The sequence below is a fragment of the Chrysochloris asiatica genome, unplaced genomic scaffold (genome assembly GCF_000296735.1).
Source record: "Chrysochloris asiatica unplaced genomic scaffold, ChrAsi1.0 scaffold00125, whole genome shotgun sequence".
In the NCBI taxonomy this organism is placed as follows: Eukaryota; Metazoa; Chordata; class Mammalia; order Afrosoricida; family Chrysochloridae; genus Chrysochloris; species Chrysochloris asiatica.
This window is the reverse complement of record NW_006408643.1, coordinates 6,617,945-6,641,311: the sequence shown is the minus strand read 5'-3', so window position 1 is coordinate 6,641,311 and position 23,367 is coordinate 6,617,945. Positions and strand designations below refer to the sequence as shown.

Sequence of the window (23,367 nt, the reverse complement as noted above, 5' to 3'; positions counted from 1 at the left end):
TGTCCCACATCACATCCCCTCCCTCCACCACCTGGCTCACTCCAACACAGGCTGTGGATGCATCCCAGCAGGTGAGCAAACACTGCTTGGCTTGGCCCCTTTCGTTGTTAGATGCCCTTGAGTCAGCTCGGGACTTAGAGAGACCCCGTGTACAACAGAACAAAACACTGCTCAGTCCTGAGTCACCTTCACAATCGTTCCTGTGTGCGAGCCCATTGTTGCAAACACTGTCAGTCCACCTCATTGAGGGTCTTTTTTGCTGACCCTCCACTTTACCAAGCGTGATAGCCTTCTCCACGGGCTGGTCCCCTCCTGATAACACATTCAAAGTGCGTGAGATGAAGTCTTGCATCTTTGCTTCTAAGGCGCATTCTGACTTGACTTCTTCCAACACAAATTTAGTTCTAACAGTCCTTGGTGTTTTCAATATTCTTTGCCAGCAACATAGTTCAAAGGCATCTTCCTTATAGTCCGTCTTTCCTTTCTCCCAGCTTGTTTTCTCATCTCGAAAATGGGAATATTCCATGTGTTTGTGTTAAGTTTCCCCTTTCCTCCAGCAATTCATTTTCTTCATGAGTAAGAATATTCTGAGGTTTCTGGAGTTTGCTTTGGGTTGGACAAGTTCTGGGGAGCATCTTGGTGTTTGTGTGGAAGGAACATGTGTCAGTTCAGTGGGTTTGCCTCCAAAGACAAAGCCTGTGTACCTATGGCCATCTCTGGCTGGTATTTGAGTTAGCATTAAATAAAATCATTAATTACATGTAAGTGGCATGAGCCATACTTCAAGTGCTCATACTTCACTGCCATTGAACCAACCTGACTCGTGCTTCCGTATGCTGAGGTCCAGCAGTCTGTGTGTTGGAGGTGGACTATATCAAGAAGAATGTGGCATCAGGATTGGAAGAAGAATCATTAACAACCTGTGATATGCAAATGGCACACCTTGCTTGCTGGAAGTGAACAGGACTTGAAGTAATTACTGATGAAGATCGAAGATGACAGCCTTCAGTATGGATTGTGTCTCAGTGAAAAGAAAACCAAATCTGACAAAACCCTCAATGGAGAAAAGACTGAAGTTGTCAAAGACCTCGTTTTTGCTTGGATTCAAAATCAACGCTCACAGAAGCAGCAGTCAGGAAATCAAAGGATGTAGTGCATGAGGCAAATCTGCTGCAAAAGACATCTTTAAAATGCTAAAGAGTGAAGGTGTCAGTTTGAGAATTAAGGTACACCTGACCCAAGCCATGTTATTTCAATCATCTAATATGCACATGAAAATTAAACATTGGATAAGGAAGACCGTAGAAGAATTGATGTATTTGAATTACAGTGTTGGGGAGGAATATTGAAAGTACCTATGGACTGCCGGAAAAAAACAAATAGATCTGTGTTGGAAGAAGTATGGCCGTATATTCCTCAGAAGAGAGGATGGAAAAACTTCGTCTCTCATACTTTGGACATGTTGTCAGAAGGGACCAGTCCCTGGAGAAGAACATTCTACTTGGTAAAGTGACGTGTCAGCGAAAAAGAGGAAGACCCCCAATGAGATGGATTGATACAGTGGCAGAAACAATGGGCTCAAATGTTAACAATTGTGAAGATGGCCCAGCACTGGGCAGTGTTTTGTTCTGTTGTGTACAGGGTCACTGTGAGTCGGCTTATAGGATGTGTAAGGGTCATAGTCTCTGTGTGACCAATGGCCTGGTTTGTTCAGTGATTTTGAGTTTTGTTTCACATCTCTCTGCGGCTCTATCCAGGACTTCCTAGTCTGATCCCTTTCAGAGCGGTCAGCAGTGGTAACTGGGCACCATCTAGTTCTTCTGGCCTCAGATCACGGAGGCTGGGGTTCGTGTAGTCCATTAGTCCTTTGGACTCATTGTTTCTTTGTGTCTTTAATTTTCTTCAGTCTTCTTTGCTCCAGATGGAGAAAGTCCAACAGTTGCACCTTAGATGGCACTCATGAGCTTTTAAAACCTTAATCACTACTCATCAAGTAGAATGTAGAACATGGACCTTGTGGATGATGTGATGTCCCACGAGACTGTCGTCCTGAGTTCTCAGGCCAAACTGCTGGCGTTTGGCTGGACTAAATGAGACACTCCCTTGTCTCCCTTTGTCTGTGCTCACTGCACACTGCTGGGAATGTACTAGAAACTACTTCTCTTGGTGCCTAAAAACTTACAAGTTCTGTGGTTAATCCCCATTGTACAGATAAGGAGACCAACTCAGGAGAGTTCTCTTGCTCAAGGCCTTCATTTACTCAAAGATTTGAATCCCTGTTATACATCAGGAGCAGTGATGGCCCAGTGATGGAATTCTTACCTTTCCCAGTTCTACAGGCCGCCAAGTGCATTGGCGGGACGTGGAGGCGTCTGTCCGTGGAGTTGCTAGGATTCTGAACAGGTTTCAGCAAAACTTCCAAACAACAGCAAGTCTCCGGCCCCTTTTTGAAGGAAAAAGATTGCTTTAAAATAAAAAATCATGGTCCTTAACACATCCTTCAGGCCTGGAACTGAACTCAACTTTCAGCCAAAAAATGGACAGGACTTTAAGGGGGACAGTAATACCAGTGAGGTACAGGCTCCTTAGAACAACCAACTTATGAGACCAGAAGAGCAGCATTGGCCCAGGGAGGAAGCTCAGAAGGCAGGAAGGGACAGGAAAGAAGGAGGAATGGAAACTGGAAACCCAGGGAGGAAGCGGGAAGCATGCTCTTCCACTATGGGGATTGCAATCAATGTGTATGAATAGAAAACCAATTTGTTCTGTAAACTTTCACCCAAACCACAATAAAAACAGGAAAAAAAAAACAAAAAAACAGAGTGAGCGGCAGTCCACCCATGGTTTCACAGCCTGTCAGTGTAGGTTTCTGGGTTGTGGAGGAGGGAAGGCAGAGGAGAGATCCCAGCATCTCTCAGGACTCCCTTTATAGCACCAGGTAAGCCAGCTCTCACCTGGTGAACCAGCCAACCAGGAGTCCCAGAAACCCACCAGTTCTGAGGCTGCCCAATAGCCAGCTTTCCAGACCCCACAGTCCTCCAGTCTCTGAGAGCAGTTCTTCAAAGATGTGGCCGACCCAACGTCATCCGCCTGGTCAAAGACACCCTCCCAAGTGGAACCACATCCCTCTCACCAACCCCAGACTCCTCCATTCTCTAGCTTCCAGCTGTGGTTTTGACAGGATATGTTAACCTAGTGACACGTTCAGATTTATGCTGGTACCACCTGTGTGTAGGTGGAAGAGAGGAGATACAGAGATGGGTCTTCCTTGGGGTGAGGGTGGGGTCTGAGGGGCAGCCCAGCTTGGACCCTGCCTTGTGACTATTTCGCCATTACCCTTCTCCCCTCTCATTGCCATGGCAACAGAGCAATCTCTAGGCCTGGAGTCAATATGTCTCCACTGCACCTAGAGAAAGGAGCTCTGGTGGCATGGTGGGTTAAGCACTGAGCTGCTAACCTAACGGTTGACAGTTTGAACCCACCAGCCGCTCCGCGGGAGAAAGACGAGACAGCCTGCTTCCCTAAAGATTGACAGCCTCGGAAACCCTTTGGAGCAGTTCTACAGAATCAACTCCAGGACAGGGGGTTTGGTACCTGGAGGGGTGGGGTTCTGGTTAAGCCCCTTCAGTTCCTGTCTTTGACTTTCCCTCTCTCCTCCCTGGGGTCCCCTGGGTCCCTCTGAGCCTGCCCTGATGTCTTCCTTAGTCTCTGCAGCCTGGGGCTCCCATGGGTGGAGAAAATGAATGGAAGCTTCTGAAACTGACCAGACCTCGCCCTGAGACTTCCTCTCTGCCTCTTCCCCTGGATAAGGAGACAGGATTGCGGAAGCCAGTGAGTCTTGCTTCCCCAGCTGGGCATAACTCAGGTTTTATGGTTCTCCTGCTGCCCCTGGGCAGACCAGCTGGTCTGACCAGATTCTTCCACTTCAGGTGGACAGGAAAGGAATGAAGTTCCAGGGTCACATGACTCCTCTACAGCAGAAACACCTGGTACTGTTGTGGGCGATCCGATCCCTGTGATGGGGAAGGGTGGACTTGAGGTAGCATGTTGCATCAGGCAGATCTGCTATACAAGACCTCTTTAAAGTGTTGAAGAGCAAAGATGTCATTGTGAGGACTAAGGTGCGCCTGACACAAGCCATGGAATTTTCAATAATCTCAAGGAGCTCTGGTAGCATAGTGGTTACGAATCGGGCTGCTAATCTCATGGTCAGCAGTTCGAAACTACCAGCTGTTCTGCGGGAGAAAGATGAGGCTTTCTGCTCCCGTAAAGATTTGCAGTCTCGGAAACCCTGTGCAGGGTCGCTATGAGTCAGAACCGACTCCACGCTACTTCACAGCATGTGCATGTGAAAGTTGTATAATGAATAAGGAAGACATAGAAGAATTGATGCATTTGAGTTATGGTGTTGGAGGAGAATATTAAAACTACCACAGACTGCCAAAAGAACAAACCAATCTGTGTTGGAAGAAGTACAGCCAGAATGTTCCATAGAAGCCAGGATGGCCAGACTTCAGCTCACATACTTCAGATATGTTATCAAGAAGGACCAGTCCCTGGAGAGGGACATCATGCTTGGTTGAGGACCAGAGAAAAAGAGGAAGACTTTCAATGAGATGGATTTGACACAGTGATAGCAAGAGTGAGCTCTAACGGCATCTACTGTGAGGATGGCGTAGGGCCAGGCACAGGATCGCTATGAGTCAGAACCAACTCTAGGCCACCTAACAAGTTCCCCACCTGCCTATTTCCTAGGCTTCATCACTTGACAGCTCAGGAATGGGAGCATCTACCAGAGACACTTAATTCCCCCCAAGGAAGGGGCCAACTCGAGGAAAGAACTTATCTCAAGAGGCTGCTACCTGCTTTGGTCTTTGCCTGGTTCCCCCACCTGCTTACCTCCTCCTCCAAGTCTACTGGGGATTCCAGAGAAAGGAGCACACAGTGTAAACAATGAAAATACAGCTCTCGGCTCCCTCATGGCCCAGCTGAGAGCTGGCATCTTCCTCTTATCCTGGCCCTTGGTCCCTCACTTTACCTCTTCATCCCTTCTAGCTGGCATACCTCTCCTGAAAGACGGCCCTTCTGTTTGTGGGCCTAAGGCTGCCATGGGGCAGAGGGAGCTCACCTGGGTACAGGTGGGTGGGAGAATACAGGTCAAGGTGCCTTCTCTGGATCATGCCTGATCCTTGTTCTACCAGCTGGCAGTCTATGAATTTTTGAAGCCTGTGTAAGTAACCAGCCAGGCCCCCTGCACCATATCCCTGTACCTCTGTCCCTGGCAGATAGAGGGAGGGTAGAGTTGTTTCCATTCTCCTTCCCCTCACCAAAAGACCAGCTGAGAAATCTGGGTAGACATGTGCCTTGGCTCCCAATTCACCCCCCTCTCCCAATTCAACCAGCTCTGGGTTCAAGGGATTTGGGAAAGGAACTCCCATGGGGAGAAAGGAGGGGGTGGGTGTTAGAACTGGGTGCAGATAGTTCTAACCTTGTGGTTTGATGTTGGGAGAGTCCAGATGGAGGAAGAGAAAGGCTTCTTAGAGGCAGGGGCATAATCGTGTTAGGGCCCTGATGGATGAGTAGGAGTTTGCCAGAGGGGCAGAGCGTTCCAGGCAGAAGGTGTATGGTGAAGGGAGAGTGAAAATAATTGGAGAAACAGATCTTGGTAACCGTGCAGTATAGTGAGGAACAAGATCTGTGATGAGAACCCCAACGTGTAAAAAACGCTAGATGTTTGGGATCCGGATATCATAGGAGGAGCTGGTTCTATAAGCTGACCGCTACCTGACAACATCAACAGTTCTCCTTCATGTCTGAGCAAGGGTTGGGTCAGCTGTTAGCCGTGTGATAACATGTGGGGTCAACATGAGTTGGTGTCCACTCAGTAGCACTAATGACCTCTCATCTTGGGGCATCACCTCCCACCATGGACCTTGCTCCTGACTCTAAGGACCAGGTGACTCCCTGGTTCTGCCTCCTCACCTGAGACTCACTTTGGCATTCCCAAGGCTCCAAGACCACCAGAGGTCCATCACTGAATGCAGGTGTCGGACTCCCATCCCTGGTGCTCCTGGTCCTATCCCTGTTCCTGTCCAGGAGGTGCCTGGCAGAGGTCTCTGAGGTTTGGGCAAGACGTAGCACTTGCTCACCTGCCTTCTTCACCTGTACTTGCTCCCTCTATTGAATTGTGTCTCCCAGAAAATGCATCATAAATCCTAGAGCCTGGGATAAGCACTTTGTGAGGATGGCCAGGATGGGGCAGTGTTCCCTTCTGTTGTGCATAGGGCCACTGTGACTCAGCAACACCCAACAAGATCAGCACTGGATTGCTGACTACAAGGTCGGTGGTTCAAACCCACCAGCCACTGCTCAGAAACCCTATACAGGATCACTATGAGTGGACACCGACTCTATAGTATTTACCACCAGTGGCTGTAATCCCATCTGCGATTGAGTTTTTCTGTTTTGTTCATGAGATAGGATTTGTGTAGTGTGTGTCTTAAATCAGTCTCTTTTGAGATAGAAAAGTGATGAAGCAAGCTGGGATGGAGGAAGACAGATGCTAAGACATCTGGAGCTCTCCAAGGAACCAGAGACACTAAAGGGACAATGACCTCTCTCCCCAGAGCCTGCAGAGGGGGAGTCTTCCCCTCCAGCAGGTGCACTGAATTCGGGCTTCTAGCCTCCAAGCTGTGGGAGAATGCATTTCCCTTTCTAAAGGCCACTGGTCTTCTAGCAGGAGCAGCATTAGACAATGAAGACTCACCCATTTACTGGGCTTTTGACATTGAAGGGACAGAGTCACCCTCTCCCAAATTCCCACCTTCATGGGACGCATGCTGTAGTTGGTGGAGGTAGACACATGAACTCCTTCTCTAGCCTCACATCCCATGCATGTGGACCCAGCAATAGCTTCCTGAGAGCTAGATAGCACCTCACACCATCCTCAAGCCTTCCATCTTCCCCATCTGGCCAAGGGGAGCCTGAAGTAACCTCAACTAGGCTTCCACTCTGCCCTCCATCTTCCGTTGACCCTAACGTAGAAATGGGCTGATGGGAATGACTTGTGTACAGGGTGAGGTGATAAAGTGGGTGATTGGGTAGATGGAGTGTGTACCATATGTTACACTGTGCATTGTTGTTGTTGTTAGGTGCCAGCAGTTCCAACTCACAGCAACCTATGTACAATAGAACAAAACACCAACAGATTTGTTCGTTCTACTGGCAGCCCATAATTTCGGTCTTCACCAACACCATCACTCAAAGGCACCAAGTCTTCTTTCTTCCTTATACACATGCATAGGAGGGAATTGAACACACCATGGCTTGGGTCAGGCGCACCGTAGTCCTGCCCAGTGCAATCCATCACTCGATTTCCTGCTGCTTCTATGGCCATCCAGCATCGATCCAAGTAAAATAAAAAAATTTGACAACCCCTATTTTTGCTCCATTTTATCACATTACCTTTCCTCATTCTTTAGCCGTCAGCTTTACGGTCTCCTCCTTTGAATAGTGACATTTGCTGAGCACTTTCCCATGGACCAGAATTTGCTCTCTGCTTCAAGGGAAGGGCAACTGTACCCTAAATAGCTCCACGCTCCCCTGGACTCCCCGGCTCTTTGAACTTTAGCAGCATCTTGGGACGATTCTTTACAAAAAGCTAAGCCCCAGAGCTATGTGAACATTTTGGACCAAAGCTCTGATAAATTGTACTGTGCTGATATCCTGGCTGAAACCACCTCCTACCAGGCAGACGCTCCATCAGCCAAGAGCCCGCATGACCGTTCGCAGTGAAGTACCACAGGTTCTCTGGGCACAAACATCTGTTAGAAAGGACCATTTGCTGTGTTCTGCCACTGAGAGCTGTTTGTTAACAGGTACATTGCTGTTGGTAACTGTTGTCGAGTCGCTTTCAAATTACAGCAACCCTGTATAAGGTTTCCAAGGAACAGGTGATGGGTTTGAACTGTCGACCTTGTGGTTTGCAGTCCAGTGCTGATCCTACAGCGCCTCACCAGGCCATCTTGAATTGTTTCCAACTCACGTCTACCCCGGGCCGGCAGGGTAGAACTAACTGTGCTTCACCAGGTCTCGATGGTTGGTTTATCAGGAGCTGATCACCAGGCCTTTACTCTGATGTTAGCAGCCCAGTGCTTAACCATTCGCACCACCCAGGGTCTCTATAACCTCAACTGTCCTGCTGAATACAATGCCTGTTTCTTGCTGTCCCTGTCAGTGGCCAATGAGCTGTCCCTGGACATATGCATAATGGAACAAGTTTGCTGCACTAGCTCCATGGTTGGGTGTGGATAGGACAATGTTATCCTGTGATCCACAGAGTTTTCATTGACAATTTTGATTGTTGATTGCCAGGCCTTTCTTCCTAGTCTGCCTGGGTTGATTGCCAGGCCTTTCTTCCTAGTCTGTCTGGGTTGATGGCCAGGCCTTTCTTCCTAATCTGTCTGGGTTGATGGCCAGGCCTTTCTTCCTAGTCTGTCTGGGTTGATTGCCAGGCCTTTCTTCCTAGTCTGTCTGGGATGCTCCACTGAATCCTGTTCAGCACCACAGCACCAGGCAAACATGCACTGACAGATGAAGTGCGCTGGATGGAACTTGAACCCAGGTCTACTGCACAGAAGGCAACAATTCTACCATGGAACCACTATTACCTAATTTCGCACAAATAACGCATGCAGGATACTTGGGTGTGTGCATACAAACTAACCGTGCAAACCTCTTTCGTGTTAGTATCCTATGCGTGCTGCATATACATCAGCACATTACTTATGTTAAGTGCTGTTGAGTCGGTTCCGACCTATAGCAACCCTGTATGGGGTTTCCAAGGAGCGGCTGGTGAGCTTGAACCACCAACCTTGCAGTTCAAATGACTTTGCAGTCTGATGCATTAGCCCACAGCGCCACACCGGGACTCTACATTACTTATGGGAGCACATTTATGCAAAAAAATATAGCACTCGTCCCATATCTCAAACCTGCTGCTGTCAGGTTGATTCCAACTTGATGTGAGCATGGTGGCTTGCTCTGGAGGATAAGCATTAGACTGCAAACCACAAAAAGGCTGGTGGCTCAAGCCCACCAGCTGCTCTGTGGGAGGAGGAAGAGGCTTTCTACTCCTGCAAAGATTTATAACCTCGGTAACACTATACAGGGTTAGGAGTTGGAACCGACTTGACGACACTTACCACCACCACCATTCTGTACAGAAGCAGACTGCCTCTGTTTATCCTGTGAAGCAGCTGGTGGGTTTGAACCACTGACCTTTTTTCAGTTAACAGCTGAGTGCTTGCTCACTGTGCCACCTGGGATCTTTCTAGTTATAGTGTTGTTGTTATGTGCCGTGGAGTCGGTTCCGATTCATAGCGACCCTGCACAGGGTTTCCGAGGCTGTAAATCTTTACGGCGCAGAAAGTCTCATCTTTCTCCCGCGGAGCAGCTGGTAGTTTTGAACTGCTGACCTTGCGGTTCGTAGCCCGATTGGTAACCACTACGCTATCAGAGGAGCAGTTGTTGTTGTTGTTAAGTGCCGTCGAGTCGGATCCGACCCATAGCGACCCTGTACAGGGTTTCCGAGGCTGTAAATCTTTACGGGAGTAGAAAGCCTCATCTTTCTCCCGCGGAGCGGCTGGTAGTTTCGAACCGCTGGCCTTAAGGTTCGCAGCCCGATTCGTAACCACTACGCTACCAGAGCTCCTTATCAGAGGAGCAGTTGTTGTTGTTGTTATGTGCCGTCGAGTCGGTTCCGACCCATAGCGACCCTGTACAGGGTTTCCGAGGCTGTAAATCTTTACGGGAGTAGAAAGCCTCATCTTTCTCCCGCGGAGCAGCTGGTAGTTTCGAACCGCTGACCTTAAGGTTCGCAGCCCGATTCGTAACCACTACGCTAGAGGCCTGATATTTACCTGCAGAATGAATGGGTGATCTGTCTCCTTCCACGCAGGAAAACAGAAGCAGAGAGAAGGCAAGTGATGTACCACCACCACACAGCTACCCTCCCGTGCCCAAGGAAGCGTAGCTCCCCAGCCCCAAGACAGAAGGGCACTTGTGATAAATACATTTTATTTCCCCAAAGCCCCACTGCCCATTGACCCCCCACATCCAGCAGGGAAAGATGAGGGGCGAAGGTCAGCCAGGCAGCAGATGGGATTGCAGGTTCACAGGTGTGGCTGAAGAGGGGCCATTGGGGGTCTTGGTCCCAGATGCCCCTCCCCCAAGAGTCGGGCTGAAGAAGAGTGGGTGGGCCTCAGTAGACCACCTCATACACCGTGGCCTTCTTGTCCCCCGAGCCCGTCACGATATACCTGTTATTTCCAGAGATGTCACAGCTCAAGACAGAGGATGATTCCTTGGACTGCAGGCAGGTGCGGGGGAGGAGAGGGAGAGAGGAGAGGTGTGGCCAGTGCTTATAAAAGCTCTGGCCCTTGGGTTTCTGACCACCTGCAGTGACGTTCAGTAGCAAGAGGACGGGTTTCTGGTCAAGGACTCAAGATACAGGAGCCCAGAGTGGGGAGAAGGGGCAATGTTCTGGAATGTTCTCCAGAGAACGGTCCTTTGGAGCTGAGCTTTGAAAATGAGAGGCTTTGTATCCATATCACAATGCCTCTGCTGTTGGCGCCCTTTCCTGGGAAGCACAGAGAGGGTGTGCACCAGGATGGGCCACAAAGCACTGCAGAGGGGCCAAGGCTTCCAGGCAGGAGAACCTACCTCAGGCCTGGGCCAGAGTAAAACAGTTTCTAGCTTTTCAGGTCACAGACTTCACTAGCATTCTACTATATAATTTTTTCACAACACTTAAAACTATAAAAACCACTTCACACCCACCAGGATGGCTTATAGGCAGCCATAGATAACAATAGTAAATGAATAGGTATGGCTGTGTGCCAGTAAAACTTTATTTACAAAAACAGGCAGGGGGCCAGAAAAGGCCACTAGGTTGAAGTGTGCCAGCCTCGCTTTAGTAGCTGAGGAGTGGAGAAGCTTGAGGATACTGGGATCATGTGGGATGGGGGCTACCTGGCGACAGGTCATCTTGCCAGTGGGGGGGAGTTACCTGGAAAATGCTGGCTCCATAAGGTGTCCTCCATGCATTGAGTAGGTTATCCTTCCCGGTACTCACAAACCACCTTCCTGCAAGGGGAGGGGAACAGAGGGTGAAGAGGGCAGAAGAGGGTGAAGAGGGCGGGGCTGGGGCTGCAGGAGGAGGTGGGGCAGGCTGGGTCCCACCTCTTCCTTTCTTTCTGGATGCTTCTGCCCTCATTTCCCCTTTAGAAAGCTGAGGCTCAATCCTTGCCCCCATTTCTCAGATGGTAAAGCCAAGGTTCCCAAGGGCTTCACCTAACCCTGAAGAAGAGGAAATCCCCAAGTCAAGTAGCCAAATAAAACCTAGGACATGCCGTTAAATGTTGCCTCTAAGGACAGATCACTTTTTAGTCCAAGTACATCCAAATATTTCATGATTTCAGTATGTTCCTCACAAACTTGGGACATGTTCATACTAACAAATCTTTGTGCTTTTGTTGTTCAGTAGAAAACTGTGTGTCATGCGATATTTGGAACATATTTCTATTAACATGTTATTAAAATGTAAAAATGTGACAAACATATATGTAACAAAACATTTGCCATTTTGAGGTTCTTCACATTGTCATTGTTGTTGTTAGGTGCCATTGAGTCAGTACCGACCCATAGCGACCTTACGCACAGCAGAATGAAACACTGCCCAGTCCTGGGCCAACCTCACTACTGTTGCCACGCTTGAGTCCATCGATGCTACCACTTGGCCAATCCATCTCATTGGGGGTCATATTATGTTTACGATGTTATCCAATCATCACTACTGCTTGTTTCTAAATTTTTGCGGCATCCTTAAGTTCAGTATCCCCTAAGCAATGTTGTTGTTTGGTGCCTTCAAGTCATTTCTAACTCATGGAGATTCTATATCTAACAGAGGGAAACACTGCCGGGGTACTGCACCAGCCTCGCAGTGTTTGCAGTGTTGGAGCCCATTGGCGCAGTCTCGGTGTCAATCCATCTCACTGGGGAGGTCTTCCTCTTTTTTCTTCACCAAGCATGATGTCTTTCCCCAGGGTAGGGTCAGTCTCCCCTGATAACATGGACAAACATCATGAGATGAAGTACTTTTTTCCCATGCTGATTTCTAAGGAGCATTCTGGCTATACTTCTTCCAAGTAAGATTTGTTTGTTCTTCTAGCGATCCATGATACCTTCAATATTCTTTGGCAACACCATAATTCAAAAGTACTAATTCTTCGGATTCCTGCTGTAGCACTTTAGGATTAGCACTGGACTGCTAGCCACGAGGTTGGCAGTTCAAATCCACCAGCCTCTCCTCGGAAACCCTATACAAGGTCGCTGTGACTTGAGGGCACTTAACAATTCTTCTTTGGACTCCTGGTGTAGCGCTGTCCGATCAGCACTGGATTGCGAACCACAAAGTTGGCAGTTCAAATCTACCAACTGCTCCTTGGAAACCTTATACAAGGTCGCTATGAATCAGAATCAACTTGACACTAATCAACAACAAAGTATTCTTTGGTATTCCTTATTTAATGTCCATATGAAGTAATCGAAAATCCCATGGCTTTGGGTTAGGTGCAAGTTAGTCCTCAAAGTCACATCTTTCCTTTTTTTTTTTTAACATTTTCAAGATGTCTTTTGTACCAGATTTGCCCAATGCAATATGTGGCTTGGATTTTGACTGCGGTTTCCATGAGCATTGATTCCAGACCCAAGTAAAATGAAATTCTTGACAACTTCAATATTTTCTCAGGGTGTCGCTTATTGGTTCAGCTGTGAGGATTTTTGTTTTCTGAATGTTGAGGTATAATCTATACCGAAGGCTGTAGTCTTTGACCTTCATCAGTAAATTCTTCCAAGTTCTTATTTTCAGCAAGCAAGGTTGTGTCATCTGCAGATTGTCAATGAGTCTTCCTCCAATCCTGAAACCACATTCTTCTCCATATAGTTCACCTTCTCAGATTACGAGCTCAGCAAACAGAATGAATGCGTATAGCAAAAGGATAGAGCCCTGCTATTCTCCTTTCCTGATTGTAAACTGCACCGTGGTAACCCTTTGTTCTGTCTGAACAACTGCCTCTTGGTCTATGTACAGGTTCCACACGAGCACAATTAAGTGTTCCGGAATTTCCATTCTATACAATGTTACCCATAATTGGTTATGGTCCACACAGTCAAATGCCTTTGCACAGTCAACAAAACAAAGGTAAACGTATTCCTGGCATTCTCTGCTTTCAGCCAAGGTCCATATGATGTAAACAATAACATCCCTGGTTCCAGGTTCTCTTCTTAATCTGGCTTAAATCCCTGGCGGCTCCTTCTCGAATCAATATACTACGTCGCAACTGATTTTGAATTCTCTTCCGCATAATTTTACTGGTACATGATATTAGTGCGAGTGTTTGATGATTTCCACATTCTGTTGGGTCACCTCTCTTTGGAATGGGCACAAAGATGGATCTTTGCCTATCGCTTGGCCAAGTAGCTGCCTTCCACGTCTTGGCATGGATGAGTGAGCACTTCCGGCATTGCGTTCTTTCTTGACACATCTCCATTGGCTTGTTCCTGGAGCCTTGTTTTTTCACGTTACCTTCAGTGCAGCCGGGCTTCTTCCTTCAGTACCATCGGTTCTTGATCAGATGTCATCTCTTGAACAATTCTTTTTCGGACAGTGACTGTATGTTCCTTCCATCTTCTTTTGGTGCTCAGTTCATTGGTCAGTATTTTTCCCATTTGTTGCTGTTCAGTGCAGTTCTGACTCATAGTGACCCTGTTACGGTTTCTGAGGAAGCTGCTGGTGAGTCTGAACTTCAGGCCTTGCGGTTCAAACTGACTTTTCGGACCAGTGCTTTATCCCACAGTGCCACACCAGGACTCCATTTTGCCCATAGAATCCTTCACTACTGCAAATATTGCAACTAGAGCGTGAATTTTTGCTTCAGTTGTTTCAGCTTGAGGAGTGCCAGGCACATTCTTCCCTTTTGATTTTCTAGCTCCATTTCTTGCATAGTTTATGATAATGTCTGACTTTGTCTTCTTAAGGCACTCTGAAATCTTCCGCTCAACTCTTCTACTTGATCATTTCCTTCATTCATTTCCGCTACTTTATGGCCAAGAGCAAGAGTCAGAGTCTCTTCTGACATCCACTTTGGTCTTTGGTTTGTTTCTTTCTTTCCTGTCTTTTTAAGAACCTTCTGTTTTCTTCGTGTATGTTCTTAATGCCATCCGCTAATCGTCTGGTATTTACTTGTTAGTGTCTAACGCATCAAAGCTATTCTTGAGATGGTCTCTGAATTCAGGTGGCATATACTCAAGGTCATTGGATCTCAGAAGGAGCTCTAGTAGTTAATGGTTATGAATCGGACTGCTAACCTTAAGATCAACAGTTTGAAACTACCAGCGGTTCCCAGGGAGAAAGATGAAGCTTTCTGTTCCCATAAAGATTTACAGCCTTGGAGACCCCGTACAGGGTCGCTAGGAGTCAGAACCAACTCCACATCACCACTACCAGAGTTTTAATTTTCTTCAGCTTCAACATGAAATTGTGTATGAACAACTTAGGGTGTGTTCCACAGTCGGCCCCTGACCTTGTTTTGGCTGATGATATGGAGCTTTCCCACAGTCTCTTTGCACAGATGTGGTCAGCTTGATTCTTGCGTATTCTATCTAGTGAGATTCACGTGTGTAGTCACCACTGATATGGTTGATAAAATGGAATTTCCAGTAAATCCTTGGTCTTTCAAAATTCTATTATGTGACCTCCAGCGTCCTTTCTATCACCAAGGTCATATTTTTTAAGTATTGATTCCAACTGTGCTTAACCTAAGTGATATCCCCTTCTCCCCTCTCTCCCACCTACCCCTGATAACCACTAATAACCTTTAGTTTCTATACACTTGCTTGTGCGTTATTTAAGTGTTGTGTTTTGTTCGGTACTGTTGAGCTGATTTCTGCACACAGCATCCCCACATGACAGAGCAGAGCTGCCCCACAGTGTTTTCCAGGTTGTGATCTTTATGGGAGCAAATTGCCAGGTCTTTCTTCTGCAGAACCTTCAGGTGGGTCAAACTACCAACCTCTCAGTTAGCAGCTGAGCACTTAATTGTTGCGCCACCACCACTTTTAAGTATGAGTATGTCCCATGCTATATTTGTACTACCTTTTTTTTCATATACCCCTTACAACATTTGAGGCATGCTTACACTAACAAAGTACAAGAGGGCTTCCAAAAGTTCATGGAAACATTTTAGTGTCTCTTAATTCCTGTTTCCAAAACTTTTGGAAGCCCCCTCATGTGTATATTTTGGTTATCAATCTATCCCATGCAATATCTGAAGCATGCTTCAATACTTTGAACTTCTGTACTTTTAAAGTATATCCCATGTAGTTATGTGAGGCGTACCTGTAACACCAAACTGTATAAAGTTTTTGGTATAAGTAGGTTCCATGCAAAACTTGGGGCATACTTATAGTAAACTATGTGCTATTGCCTCAGGATGCAAATTGAACCTGTCATGCCAGTTTGGTTTCATACTTTGACTAAATCTGGTCCCTCCCCCGACCCCCCAAGGCTCCCAGGGAGCACGCACCGCAGGAGGCGAATTTGAGAGAGAGTACACAGCTCTCGTGTAGGTGTAGCTGGTATTTCTCCGGCTTGCGGACGTGCAGAATCTCCACATTACTGCTTTCCATGCCCACCGCCAGCCAGTCCTGGTTTGGGCAGTGGCCCAGGGAGAAGATCTGGGAGGGTAGAATGAAGAGGGGATCAAGGACCCCCCTCATGATGTTGGGGGAGGCCTGGAACCGGCAATGTTGAGAAAGGGGGGGCCCAATGTTCTCCCACTTCTGCCCCCACATAGACAGGCAGCTGGCCCAGGGCCTGGAACGCGGCAGGCGGCTACGTGTTCCATCATTAATATTAATCAGAATTACACAGAGCCCTGGGGCCTTGCATCCATTATCCGCTTGGAAGGAGGGAGGAGGGAGGGGAGGCTAGTCAGGGACAACCGTCCCCCTTTAGCAGATGGTGGACGCTGAGGCTGATTCTCATTCAAGGTCACGCTGCAAGTCCGGGGAGCCAGGCGGTGGGCTCCCAGCTGGAGCTTTCTCCACTGGCCAACACTTCCTTTAGCTTTGATTTGGAAATCGTCAGTTCTCATCACTGTGTGCGTCACCCCATCCTGTGGTTGGGTGCTCTCTCGAGTCAGTTCAGACTCAAAGTGCCTCCATGTGACAGAGCGGAACTGCCCCCTGGGGGTTTCCTGGGCTGTAAATCTGTACACGAGCCAAGGGGGGCCATTCAAACTGCGCTTAACCATGGTGCCACCGCGGTTCCCAAACCAGCTGATGCAGGATCATTCTCTCCTCCTGGCAACCCGAAGGTTTTCAAAACCAAATGGTTTTTCAGAAGTAAATTGCCAAGCTTTTCTTTCTAGGTGGACTCATCCTCCAACCATTTAGCAAACAGTAAAACACGTTCACCGTTCGACCATCCGGGGGCACCATTCTAAGTACAGGGAGTAATAAGGTCTGCTCCCAAATTAAACCTTTTGATGGGTTCCTGGCAAATACCCCCCAAAAAAGTGCCCATTGCCAACAAGTTGATTCCAACTTACGGCGATCCTGTAAAGGGTTTCTGAGACTGTAAACCATTATGGGAGCAGACAGTCTCATCTTTTTACTGCGGGGTGGTTGGTGGGTTTGAACCAACAACCTTGCAGTTAACCGTCCAGTGCTTCTTCTACAGTATCACTGGAGCAAATAAGACATGTGCAAAACACCCACAAAGGTTAGCGCAGGGCAGCCTAGGGGCTTCAGACATGCTGAGGAATCTCCCCTAGCCATATAGGAGCTGTTCTTTAGAAAGATACGGACCTGGAGAGTGAGCGTTTATGGGATTCCCAGAAATGTGAACCCACCTAAATCTTGGAGACACAGGATGGACAGTTAGATCCTGTACCCCTTGACTGTCCCATCAAAGGAACCATCAAGTTAAAGAGAAGAGTAGATGGGACATAAAGAGTTAAATCTCCTTGGACTTCAAGGTGGACAGACAAGTTGGAGATGGGTTTTAAGGGATGAATAGGAGTTCACCAGTTAGAGGAGGGAAGGAAAAGATGTGTCTGCCAGAGGATCAGTAAGTGCAGAGGTCTGGAGGTATCACAAGGTATGGAATGGGTGAGACCAGAAGGTAGAAACCTGGAATGACAGGTCAAGGAAATTGCCCTCTGTCTCCTCTGACGGTGGGAGGCAGGATCTGGCCCTTCTAAGATATCTGTGCATCTGTTCTGGTCAGCCCTAAGGAGCCCGCGGCCCTGTCCAGCACCTTCACCACATCCGTCAGTCTTGGTTCTCCCAGCACCCTCAGTGGGGGCCAGTTCCTACACCAGCCTCTACCTGTCCCCTCGGGTCAGCTGCTCTGAGTCTTAAGTGAGACTCCTAGGAGCTGTCAGCATAGTCCAAGGTCTAGAGTCTGGAAAGAGAAACCAGCTACACAAAGACAAGGGCATGTGGGGACAATGATCTAGGGTCTCCAAAGTCCCACAGCTTTCAATGAATCAACTCCTCTGGACTTCCGGCAATGTTTGGAGAACTAAAGGGGAAGCCCAGGGATTTGTCTGGAACACAAGAAAGATGGCGGCAGTGAGTGGGAACTTGGTCCTGACCCGGCCTGGTGGGGAAGAGGGCACCTCAGGGGAACAGGTAAGGAGGTGGGATTCTGGTAGCTTCTTCCTGCCCCCTCCCAGTGGGGCCCCAGCAGCCACCTGGGAGCTGAAGTCGTGCTGCTGTAGCTGGCGACCCTCTCGCAGGTCCCAGCAGCGCACCGTGTTGTCCAGGCCGCCAGTCCAGAGCCTCGTGCCGTAATCCGAGATATCGATGCAGCTGGCCCCGTCCGTGTGGCCTTGGAACTGCCTGGAGAGGGAAAGGCCCCACGTCCAGTCGGGCACTCAGGAGGCTGCTGCCCCTCCAGGACCACTCCCACCACCCCCACACACAGAGGGAGGGGGTCAGGGCCTTACCCACAGTTCTCCTCTCCCGCGCCCTCTACCCACCTGACCATGGTCTGGTTCTGCAGATCCCAGACCACAATGTTGCCGTCACTGCAGCATGAGAAGCAGACCTTGGCGTCGGGGCTGACCGCCAGCGCATAGCAGGCGGGGGCGGAGGAGGTCAGCTCGGCCTTGATGCGAGGTGTGGGCGCAGCCAGGTCCCAGATGGACAAGGTGCTGGCCTCGCCGCCCACGATCAGACTCCGGCCGTCAGGCAGCAGCTTGCAGGAGCGAATGTAGTTGTCCCGGTTCTAAGCAGGTAAGGGCAAAAATTCACGGGGAGGACCCGGTCACTCATCTAAGACCCCTGTACCCGGTGCCATGTCGGTTAGTCCACACAGTCCAGCCCCGGTTAACCTGCAAACCCTGTTCCACTTGCAAGTCCCATCCCTGGTTCATCTGCAAACTCCACCCTTAGTTGTTCTGCAAGCCCCGCCCCTATTGGTCAGCAAGCCCCACGCATTAACCTGTAAACCCTTCCAAAACTCTGCTCCAGGTGGGCCACATGCTCTACCCCGTTTAGGTGTAAACTCCCCCATCCCAAGAGCCCACAAGTCGCGTTTCACCCTCACCAGACAGTCGAGCTGGGCCACGGGCGTCTTGGCGCCGGGTTGGCCCACGTCCCACACCTTCACACAGCCCTTGCCGCCGGTGTACACGTGCTGCGTGGAGCCGCTGATGGTGACAGCGCATACCACCTCGCCGTGCGCCAGCGTGTGTAGCTGCCGCGCGTGCCGCGGGATGCCAGCGCCTACCAGGGCGTCTGAGGGGAAGGGCACCGGCTGCATCTGCCCATCGGCGGACACGTGGAAGGAATAGGCCCTGCACGAAAAGGGTTGTTACCAGCCTGACTGGCAGGGCTGGGGGGCTCTGGTACCCTACCGCACGACCGCCATACTTAGGAAGGGTGCAGGGTTCGAACCCCCAACCTTTCTGTCAGTTTGTACCGCCAGGCCCTCCCTAGTCCTGGTATGGTGCCCAGGATAAACACACTACTACTAATCTAAAGATTGGTGGTTCAACTCACTAGCCACTCCTCGGAAACCCTATATAGGGGTTGCTAAGGAGCTCTGGTGGGTAGTTCAAGCTCACCAGCTGCTCCTTGGAAACTCTCTATATACAGGGTCCCTATGGGTCGGAATCGACTCGATGGCACTTAACAACAAGGAGCTCTGGTAGCGTAGGGGTTACCAGCTGGGCTAACCTCAAGGTCAGCAGTTCAAAACTACCAGCTGTTCCATGGGAGAAAGATGAGGCTTTCTGCTCCCATAAAGATTTACAGCCTTGGAAACCCTGTACAGGGTCGCTATGGGTCAGAACCGACTCCACGGCACATAACCACCACCACTACCATGAGGCGGAACCGACTAGACACACAACCAACCAGAAATCCAAAACCACTGCCCAGGAGTCCCCATCCACACAGATACTATATAGGGTTTATAAGACTAAACCTTCACGGGAGCAGACAGACTGGCTTACCTGGCTCCCTCAGAACAGCTGCTGGGTTTTATAAACTGCCTATACCTTGAGGTTAGCAGTCCAATGCCTAACGCACCACACGAGACAATTTTGTGGGATGGCCATTATAGGGTGTTGAGCAGCATCCCTAGCCTCCACCTTTCCCCTAACACCTCATGGAAACCAAGACTGTCCCCAGACATTGACCAATATCGCCTGGGGGGGTGGTGGTGGTAAAATCCATTCCAGGAGAACCACCATTGTTGACAGCTGATTTTCTTGTGCCTTTCTCTCCAGAGAGCTCTCCTGGGGACTCCAAATAGCTCACAGAAGAAAGCTTCTGGAGAGGAGCTAGAACTCTACCCCCACTTCCTGGTGTAAATAAGCCACAGAGAGGCCTGGCCCCAGTACTCACGGTTTTCCCCCAGGGATACTGGGCAGGGAGGATGAGATGGATGATCCTCGGAGATGTGGGTGGGATTCAAATGCCATCTGTCAATTCCAGAAGGGGTAGCACAGTACAGTTGACTCAAACCCACCCATGCCCTTGCAATCTGTTTCTCCAGCCCTCCGCAAGAAAATGGACTGCACTGGACAGCAAGGTCGGTTTGAACCACATGGTGACAGTTTAAACCCACCAGCTGCTCTTCAGAAACCCTACATAAGGTCACTATGAGTTGGAACTGGCTCCCCGGCACTTAACAACAACCCCCCCCCACCCCAAGAAAACAGATTCTCCTCATAACATGAGATGGGGGAGCTGAGGTTTTCACTTGTGGGCACTACAAAGGGACCTCAGCATTGGAAGGGTCCTTAATAGTCATTGTCAGATTCTCAGATTTACGCTAGTCAAATCCACTGCTCTCGAGTCCATTCCGACTCAGAGTGACCCCTAGAGGTCAGAGTAGAATAGCCCTGTAAAGTTTCTATGCCTACAGAAATCTTAACAGGACAGATAGTCTAGTCTTTCTCCCTTGGAGCAGCTGATGGGTTGGAACCGATGACCTTGCAGTCCAACACTTAACCCACAGTGCCAGGGGATTGGCAAGCTATGGCCTCTGGGCCAAATCCGGCCCTTTACTTGTTTTTTTTTAAATAAAGTTTTATGGACACACAGCCATTTTCTCACACGGTGCCCATGACTGCTTTCCAGCTATTGAGGCAGACTCTGCCTGTCCCCTCAGCCCCAATGCAGGAGACTTATGTATCATTTCTTCAACTCCTTCCCATGGGACATCATTTCCAGTCTTCTCATCTGCCAAATTCTCGTTCTGAAATCTCCCAGAATTGTCCTTGTTCCTTCAAAATCCAGGCTAAATAAACATTGTACGCTAACTGCCAGGAAGTTGAACAGAACCCTTGGCTCCCATGATTGGGGACAGTCTGCTCTTCTTAATGCATTATAATTACAGTTGGTTTTTCCCATTCCATATGCTGATTTGTATCAAGTTTGTAGGACTACTGAGACCTTCAGATCGTCTTCTCACACGCTCTGGATAAGCTGGGTCCTCTCCTCCCTTTGTGTCCCTGGTTTCCTTCCCCAGCCCCTGGACCCTGCTGACAGACCTTGCTACCCTCACCCAGGACTCACCATGGGGGAACGTCCATACACGACAGAGCCGCTGACCTGAGGGGACAGGTGGAGGCTGACATAGGAGCTGGGTACCGACAGATCCCCATTGAGGGCACTGTGTGAGCCCAGACTGAAGGATGTGGTAAAAGGACTGGACAGGGTCAGGGGGCTCCTCAGAGCTGAACAAGGAGAGACAAAAACAGGTCTTCAGATACCCCAGGCCCAGATCCTGCCTCCCATTGTCTTGGGGGCAGGGTGCAAAGTGTTTGGTCAGTCATTCAGGTCTCACACATACCACACAACGTGAATACAGTCTACAAATGCTGTTCTCTCAGGCTGACACGGCCGTCTCTACCTTTCTTCAATTGCTGAACTCCTTCCTACTCACACCCTTTAAAATCTAAGTGCAAGTTTCTCAAGATCTCAGGAACATCCATGGACCTCCTTCCATTCCCCCAGCCTTCTCATCTTGGGTCTCTTCCTCTATTCCAGCCCTGGTCACACCCGGCTGAGTTTTGGGGGTCTGGATCCTCTCCCCCACCAGCCTAGAGCTGCTGACGAGCAAATTCCAGGGCTGAGTTTACTCTGGGGCCCGAGACCCAGCACAAAGTCTGGCCACAAGACAGTAAATGAAAGCAAGTATTACTACCTTCATGTAACCAATGGGGAACTGAGGCTCAGAGAGGGTGGGTCATTTGTCCCAGGTCACACAGCTGTCTGACTCCAAAGCTTGTCTACAAGGCTGCAGCCCCCAAGAAAGTCATTTCCCCTCCCTGGGCCTCAGTTTCCCCACCTGTCAAGTGGGGACATTGAGGGAGACCCAGTATGTGACAGCATCTAGTCTGGAACCACGTAAACAGCCTAAGGAATCACCAGGGCTGGAAGCTAAACCTCTAGTCCCCACCAATCCCCACCCTCTGCTAGAACCTCCAGCTAGAACTCACCAATGCTCTCTGTGGAAGGCGTTGGCTTGGCCGCCAGCTGGCGGAGGTGACTGGCTGAGCTGGGTCCGGGAGTGGATGCATCCTGGGGTGGGGAGGAATCACAAGACTTGGAGGCAGGGGTGCTGGCAGGAAGGTCGTTCTGCAGAGAAAGTAAAGGCTGAATACCACCTGATACGTGGAACCCGGCAGTCCAAGGGTCAGGTCAGGCCCAGGCGTTGGCACAGGTGTTCACTACAATGCTCCCACACCAGGGGGATTGGCCCCGGAGTGAGCCCCTGAGCAAAAGGCCAGGTGGGCACTGGAGTGGGCAGGTACAGGCAGGATCTGTGCACGCCAGGGCCCACCCCCACACACATGCAGATAATAGTCTATATAGTGTCAGACACACACACATCTACCTGTATGCTTGTGGTAAGGTAGTAGTGTGGGCACCCACCCACACACCTACTACAGGAACCTCCGTGTGTGTGGTAAGGTCGGTGGTGTGGATACGTGTGGACACACCAGGGTGCGCGCACACACACCCATGAGAACCTGCACATGTATGGTGAGGTATGTCATATGGATACCCACACAGTATATGGTAAGTATGTATACATACACATGTAAACACCAGCGTGCACCAACACGCACCTACAGAAACCACGCGGACATTCAGTGAGGTGTGTACTCTGGTTATACATGGTATCTACATATAGGAGTGGGGTGTAGACAAGAGTGATCTGTGTCAGGTCCACGGCAAAGGCACGCCCTCAGAGGGAGAGGCCTCCAGGGGACAGGCTAGCAGAGGCTCAGAAATTAGGGGTCCGGTGATCCATGAAGCTAGAACCCTCACAGTGAGTAACACGGAGTCCTGGCAGGCTCCTCCTTCATCCCCAGGGGAAGAGGACATCATTCTAGCTAGTCTGCCCCCTGGGGATGCTGGAGGGATGAGAGAAGCCCCATCTCTAGTTAGGGAGGAGTTGGTGTCTCTCTGGTTTGCTGTCATCATCAAAAAAACTTCACCTGTTTGGCTGGGATTGATGCGTCCTCCCACGGTACAGACCCCCCCCCCCCCCACAAAACTGAGGGACTGATGGGGAGGCCTCTTGGGGGCTTCTCCATTAGCATGGAGCGGCCCCTCCCCCTTGCTGGTCTCCATGGATGGAGCGAGTGGGAGGAGGGCACTTAAGAGGGAATCCGAGCCCCAACCTTGACAGTTGCCATAGCAACCTGCAGGGAGGGGGGCCTAGAAACTGACACACTCTCTCCAGATAAGTGCAGGGCAGGGGCCTTGGGAGGAGTT

At 49.5% G+C, this 23,367-nt stretch overlaps 2 protein-coding genes across 3 annotated transcripts in view; both read right to left on the bottom strand.

Annotated features, from left to right (window-relative positions):
* The window catches only part of LOC102833809, a 47,549-nt gene extending 47,333 nt beyond the window's left edge, over window positions 1–216 (bottom strand). Inside the window, exon 1 of the mRNA XM_006869049.1 lies at window positions 187–216. Within this exon, the coding sequence (XP_006869111.1) occupies window positions 187–216 (30 nt within the window). The remainder of the gene's footprint in view (window positions 1–186) is intronic.
* A 10,044-nt stretch (window positions 217–10,260) lies between these two features.
* TLE2 (transducin-like enhancer of split 2 (E(sp1) homolog, Drosophila)) overlaps window positions 10,261–23,367 on the bottom strand; it is a 29,240-nt gene continuing 16,133 nt past the window's right edge. The window contains exons 9-17 of one of the 2 annotated variants that reach the window (XM_006868963.1): window positions 22,083–22,221; window positions 21,157–21,317; window positions 19,981–20,057; window positions 18,677–18,926; window positions 18,108–18,355; window positions 17,820–17,967; window positions 15,645–15,795; window positions 11,069–11,145; window positions 10,261–10,369 (exon numbers count right to left, since the gene is read on the bottom strand). In XM_006868963.1, coding sequence (XP_006869025.1) covers window positions 10,262–10,369; window positions 11,069–11,145; window positions 15,645–15,795; window positions 17,820–17,967; window positions 18,108–18,355; window positions 18,677–18,926; window positions 19,981–20,057; window positions 21,157–21,317; window positions 22,083–22,221 — 1,359 coding nt within the window. In that variant the 3' untranslated portion in view covers window position 10,261. The remainder of the gene's footprint in view (window positions 10,370–11,068; window positions 11,146–15,644; window positions 15,796–17,819; window positions 17,968–18,107; window positions 18,356–18,676; window positions 18,927–19,980; window positions 20,058–21,156; window positions 21,318–22,082; window positions 22,222–23,367) is intronic. The other variant, XM_006868962.1, reaches the window with a different exon arrangement.